This window comes from Pterocles gutturalis, unplaced genomic scaffold, assembly GCF_000699245.1.
Source record: "Pterocles gutturalis isolate BGI_N339 unplaced genomic scaffold, ASM69924v1 scaffold33680, whole genome shotgun sequence".
In the NCBI taxonomy this organism is placed as follows: Eukaryota; Metazoa; Chordata; class Aves; order Pterocliformes; family Pteroclidae; genus Pterocles; species Pterocles gutturalis.
In genome coordinates this window covers 2,635-9,195 of record NW_010141923.1, presented here as the reverse complement: position 1 = coordinate 9,195, position 6,561 = coordinate 2,635, and the positions used below count along the sequence as shown (strand labels likewise).

The 6,561-nt window shown below is 54.0% G+C and overlaps 1 protein-coding gene across 1 annotated transcript; it reads left to right on the top strand.

Annotated features, from left to right (window-relative positions):
* Positions 1–399: 399 nt before the first annotated feature.
* Positions 400–4,623, top strand: MYL4 (myosin, light chain 4, alkali; atrial, embryonic). Its single transcript, XM_010084209.1, has 6 exons — positions 400–501; positions 1,337–1,364; positions 2,566–2,715; positions 3,266–3,439; positions 3,846–3,923; positions 4,578–4,623. The coding sequence occupies exons 1-6, from the start codon at positions 403–405 to the stop codon at positions 4,604–4,606; spliced, it is 558 nt and encodes a 185-aa protein (XP_010082511.1). The 5' UTR covers positions 400–402; the 3' UTR covers positions 4,607–4,623.
* Positions 4,624–6,561: the final 1,938 nt, after the last annotated feature.

Genomic DNA, 6,561 nt, shown 5'->3' with positions numbered 1-6,561 from the left:
TTTTTTTTTTTTTTTTTTTTTGCCAGGCACCCGGGGCTGTTGGCGTTTAGGTTTTCAGCGATCACTTAGCAAGCAGCCCCCGTGCAGCCCACCCGGTGCAGGTGCTGGAGGGGGACACGTCCCCCCTTTTGCAGCTTGGGAAGGGGGGGGGACAGACGGCTGGTGGCTTTGCCACGCTGGGAGCCGATGACAATGGGCAATTGTCAAATTGGGGCCCCTCTCGTTTGAGTTTTCTTCCTTTTATAGTAAGTAGCAGTTGCTCCGGCAGCTGGCCTGCCCCTCCGGGGTGAGGACAGGGCTCGGGATATAAGGGCAGGAGCAGACTTTGCCTTTCATCCCTCCGGTTAGCTGCTTCGCTGAGCGGCAGGACTCATCCCTGTACCTTTCCAAAGCCCCAGCACCATGCCGCTCAAGAAACCCGACCCGAAAAAGGAATCAGCCAAACCAGCCCCAGCCCCAGAGCCACCCCGAGAGCCTGCCTTCGACCCCAGGAGCGTGAAGGTGAGTGAGAATGAGGACGTCAGCGTCCTTCTTCGTGCCTGTTGTCTGCCAGGCATGGGCGATGCTACACGCGATGCAAACGGCATTTACCAGGCTGGGAGCCAGGGCTGGGAGGGGAGAATTATCGGATTGTGTTGATGCCATGGGCTAGGAGGGGAAAATTATCAGATTGCGTTGATGCGGTAGGCTGGGAGGGATGCTCTCCTTGCTGGGGGATGCTTCAATCTTTCCCCATCCAGCCCTGCCCAGCACTCACCCAAGGAAACCGTTTCACCCTCGCACCGGGACGCTGCTGCCCAGAGCCCGAACGCCCCATGGCTCCAGGCTGAGACACTGTGTTGGGGCCCCAGCAGCATGAAAAAGCTTTTCTGCCAGCCGCTGTCTCCATCCTAAAGTATTTAGCCGCCTGCGTCGTGTCCTCCACGTGACAGCATCTTTTATCCAAGTCTCTACAATGGGAGCTCGCTTTTTCCATGATTCCCCGGGATATTGTCACATTTTTAAGCCAGAGCTGTGGCAGGAGAGTTGTTAAGAGCAGGCTCAGCACCGAGGCTGTTTAATCCTTTAAACTAAGGATCAAGCCTCGGACTAACACCCTTCCCACCCAAACCAGCCCTGCCTGTGGTCCGAGCATCCCTGCTGCCTGCCCTCCCCTTGCCGGCTGCACTTTTCCGCAGGGATCTTGGCTCCAGGGCGAGGGCAGGAGCGCTGCCGGGCACGGGGGGATGCAGCCCCCCCACCCCGGGGAGGGAGATGATCCAAGGCTGGGGACAGCCCCTGTGTCACCCCACGGTGACGCAGCCTCACGCCCGGCTCTGTTCTCTTCTCCCGACAGATTGAATTCTCCACTGAGCAGATCGAAGGTAAGTGCAGAACTGGGGGGGTAAGGACTTGGGTGGGGGGGTCATGAAGGACTGTTTCCCACATTTTGCACCTCAACACCGGTGAGGAGCCTGTTGTGGTGGAGAAGATCTTCTCGGGTGAAAGGAGAGGTAGAGCCCAGGCTCTGAGCCGCGCAGGAGCGTGGTTGGCCACGGCCAACGTTGGGATTAGAGAGAGAATCCGGCAGCGGGTCAGGAAGCTGAAAAGCATCACACGCAGGAGGAAAGAGATCCTGATTGTTCCTAGTTTAGGTGACGTTCCTGCAAGTAAAATGTAACGGTTAATGGTGTGATTCCAGTGCTGAAAGGGGGCTACAGGAGAGCTGGGGGGGCTCTGGATCAGGGGGTGCGGGGACAGGATGAGAGGTGAGGGTTTGAAGCTGGAAGAGGGGAGATGGAGATGAGATGTGAGGAAGAAATGTTTTCCTGTGCGGGGGGTGAGGCAGTGGCCCAGGGTGCCCAGAGAAGCTGTGGATGCCCCATCCCTGGAGGGGTTCAAGGCCAGGCTGGATGAGGCTTTGGGCAACCTGGGCTAGTGGGAGGTGTCCCTGCCCATGGCAGGGGGTGGCACTGGATGGGCTTTAAGGTCCCTCCCAACCCAAACCATTCTGGGATTCTAGGATAATTTACGGGAGTGAGCTTGGAAATCAATCCCCCATGTCCTTCCAAGGCGGGTTGGCATGACGTGCAGTCTGCGAGGCTGGGGTGGGGATTGTCCTCCCTCCCCAGACACGAGCAATGCCGTGCTGTGCCGGGCTGGGGGGATGCCAGCAGGGCAGATGGGGCGTTGCAGGTGTCTTGGGTTTGCAGAGGAGGGTCATGGGGTCCCCAGAAGGCCCCAGTTGAAAAGGGGAAGAGCAGAGGGGATGTTCTGCAGCAGCAGCCTGGTGCTGCCGGCGCGGGGTTGTGCAGGAATCCCAGCAGGATTTCTCCATCCAGCTCCATGGAGGTGGCAAAACCTGCTCGAGAAGCTGAGGGACTCGTTGAAGGAGTCTGGCGAGTTCCGGTGGCTCATTGCTCAAGCCAGCGCAGGGCTGCCCGCCCTGGGTCACAGCGACGGGCACAGAGGGCACCCACCGCACGCGTGTCCAGCCCTTCCCTGCCCTCCAGGCAGGACTTGCTCCAGTGGGGTGGGAAGTGGGGCCGGCATGGCAGGGGACATCTGAGCTCTTCTTCCCCGCAGAATTCAAAGAAGCCTTCAGCCTGTTTGACCGGACGCCTGTGGGAGCCATGCAGATCACCTACGCGCAGTGCGGGGATGTCCTCCGGGCGCTCGGTCACAACCCCACCAACGCGGAGGTCCTGAAGGTGCTGGGCAAGCCCAAAGCAGAAGGTGACAGCAAACTGGGACAGCGGGGACAGGGTGGGACAATCCCTGTGCACCCTGGCAGCAAGTGAAGGATTCCGTCCCCTGTAGGAACAGCCCTGCAAGACAAAGGAATTGGGGAACAAATGATGCAGAGAGGCTTCATTCCTGCGAAATTCCTTCACTCCCTCTCCCCATGCCATGGGTGACGTAAGGGACAGGTTGTCCTCACCTGGGGACCACAGCAATTGATGCTTAGCAGACTGTATCCTGAGCTGGCACAAACTGGTGTAACCTGCCCGGTCCCGGTGCAACCGCATAGCTCTGGGGACAGAGGATCTTCCTGCTGGTTTGAATTGTTGGCTGATATCAGCGATCTGTGTGGGGTCCCCAGGTGTTAATATTTTATTCCTCATATGGATCTTTCCATCTGAAGCATAATATATGAATAGTCCCATCACCTCGTGGGGTTTCTCCCCTCTAGTTGGATGGAAATGAGACCAGGAAGGTTAAGCAGAAGGTCCTTGGAGGCTGAGCTCAGCCTAATCTCTGACCCCATCTCCTCTTCCCCTTCCAGAAATGAACACCAAGATGCTGGACTTCGAGACCTTCCTCCCCATCCTGCAGCATTTCACCCGCAACAAGGAGCAAGGCACCTTCGAGGACTTTGTGGAAGGGCTGCGCGTCTTCGACAAGGAGGGCAACGGCATGGTGATGGGCGCCGAGCTGCGCCACGTGCTGGTCACACTGGGTACGGGCTGGTCCTGGGGAGGGGGGAAGGACAGAAGACACCCCCAAGAAATTTCTGGGCACATGGTTTGGGTTAGTTTGCTGGTCTCATGCATCGGAGAGACCTTTTTATCCTGCTGTTTGTAGGCTTTTTTTAGGAGTGAACGGCTCCTGTGGCTTTCTCCATCTTATCCCACAGCTTCATGTGTGATCTGGGTGAGGTGGAGAGTCCGTAACATCCTCAACTGTCAGACAACCCTTCACTTTGGTCCTCTCTCCACAGTCTCCCACCAGCACTCCCCAGTCTGTAGTGGTGCACGGCTCCTTTTCAGTCCCCTCTTCCTTCCTCTGATGGCTTTGGGAGAAGGACAGGAAGGTCCCGGTGGGCTAAGAACCCTTTCCCTCACCTCTGTGTCCTCCTCTTCCAGGGGAGAAGATGACGGAAAGCGAGGTGGAGCAGCTCATGGCAGGGCAAGAAGATGCCAACGGCTGCATCAACTATGAAGGTAGGAGCAGGAGATGTCCATTGGGGCCACCCCAGATGTGGTCATCTTCTCTCAGGGTACAAAATGTGTCCATGGGTGATCACCGAGAGCGCGGTGTGGACCAAAGCCTCTCCGAGGAGAGCTGGGAGACATCAGCTGGGGTGGAACAAGGCGGTTGTGCCAATGATTTCCAGTAAAAGCATCTGAAGACAGCGTGTTTCCAAGGGTTTCAGGTCTGCCTTATTCCCAGTTTTGGCACAGTTTCACTGTAAGCTATCAAAAATAAACAAAACCAGCATCCTTCACAGCAGAGGCTAATTGGGAACATTTGGAGACCCAGCTCGCTCGCAGCTCCAAGAGGGAGAAAATCTGGCACAGAAGGTGGTGAAATCTGGGAACTCCTAAAATTGGAGAGTGTTGGGGAAGAGGGCACCCATTTCCCCTACCCCAGAAAACTGGGGACAGTGGTACCAGCTTGTCTCTAAGAGGGGTTTGGTATCACCAAGCAGGTTTGGGATGGCAGGCGTATGGTGGGAACAGGAGAAATCTCAGTCCTGGCGGAGCACGTCTCCTTCATCTGGGGGGTGCCCCGGGCTGGGGGTAACCCCTCTCTGCCCACCATAGCTCACACCACGCGCTGACCTCTCACACTCTCGTTTCTCATCTCCTCCTCAGCTTTTGTCAAGCACATCATGTCGGGCTGAAAGAAGAAACTTCAGGTGAGTTTATCTCCTGCCGCTTACTCCAAAATTGGAAATTCTGCATGTACCAGCCAGGGCCAGAGGAACCCAAACCCAAACCCTGCAGCGGGCTAATGGCACAGGAACAATCCCAGCTCTGAAAGCACAAAAAACTGCGTTCATGGTAATGAACCTCTTTTGTAACTCACACTGTTTAAAATATATAAGGACAGCGCCAGCCCTGGGACTGTCAGTCGTGGTCTGGTTAATCGTGGAGATTCTCTGCTCGGAAAGAGAGAGGTCGATGTGGTTTATGGCGAGAGACTTTGTAACCCAGCAGGAGCTGAGGTGGTCATCAAACAGCAGCTCGTGGAAATAAATATTTAAAAACCTGCAGCAGTGAATGACGTGGTGCTAATAAAATCCTAAATACTTAGTGGGGAAATTTCTGACCTACTGTGCTAATCCTTAAGAAATATCAACACTCCTGCTAACAGTAGAAAGAAGATGGAAAACGTGCCATTGGTCCCTGTTAAGCTTTTTTCCGTTCCTCTAAATCTGCCTGAGGAAAATGGAGAAACAGGTTTCTTGTAGAGTGAACTATCCCTCTGAAATCTGTTCAATTTAAAAGAAAATCTAAATTACTAAGAGCTGGCCCTAGCATCCCCTGCCAGTTTCTTCTGGTTTCGTTACCTCGCTTTCTTTTCTTAAATGTTTTTCCTCTCCTCAGCTGTATGAAAGGCAGCAGGCAAAAAAAAAAAAAAAAAAAAAAGACCTTCAGGTACTGCTAAATACACAAATTAAACATTTAAAAATCTCTTCTTTTTTGCCCTCTACAAATCTCTGTAAACATCAGAAGGTTAAAATGGAGGCAGACAGAAGTCTGAACTTTGAATGTTCAGCATCCTTTTTACCTTTTTTTTAATCCATTTCTCTGGTTCCTGTTCATCAGCTCAGCAATAGAGGTGGCTGGGTGGCAAACGCTGCCAGAGAGATTTAATTCTACACAAAACTATTTGCATGAAAATTTTTTTAATGGTGTGGAATTACGGCTATTGACATCGGAGGAGTGCTGTCATCTCAGAATCATTGCATTAACCCCTCTCATGCTTGTCTCCCAGGCTCTAGGAAATGTCTGAACCCACCTGAGCACCATGAACAGCACGATCCTTCCATCCGTGTCCCTTCTTCCCCGGATGTCGCACATCTGCAGAGAGGTTTCGCGTGAGCCACCGTGAAGAGCTGGCCTCCACGTGCGTGTGCCTGAGCCTCGGTACACAATGAGATATCTGCAACTTGGGTTCAAACCTGAAGTTTTTCTTTTCGGGTTTTCCCCGTGACATTTGGCTCATTAAATTTCATTCCTTCCTCCCTTAAATGGAATCTCGGCTTTGGCTTTGGGCTACTCAAGCAGTAGATGGAGGAGACCGGGGCCACCAGCAATGGGAGATGGCAGGATGCTCCCACAGAGAGGGGACAAAGGAGGGGTTTGTGACTGTTAGATGCGAGGGAGGAGCTCAGACCTGGGCGTGAGGGTCTTTTTCTCCATCACCCATGCTCAGCGCAGGGCCAGGAGCTGGGCTGCGGTCTGGGCACGTCTGGCTGCTCGAGGGAGGTACAGCTGGAGAAAAGTGAGCATGAGGGGCAGGTCCCATCCAAGGGACAACCTGTTCTTGGGGACACAGCTCCTCTCTGCCCTAAAACCAGCCCTTTTTTGGACCTGTAGCCCATCCACCCTACAACGTGCTGCCCCCATGAGCATTCCCTCCACGGCACCGTGGAGCAAAGAGGGACCCACTTGGTCCTACCGCTGTCATGGGAAAGACCAGGAGGCACCTCTCCTTCATCACCATACTGCTTGGCCGAGCCAAAAAAAGCCAGAGACCCTTCCAAAAACCAAAACCTCAAAGAAAACATTAAAAGTTTTGGGGGTTTTTTTTGCTATATCATTGGCAGGTCCAAAAGTCTAGTTTTGAAGG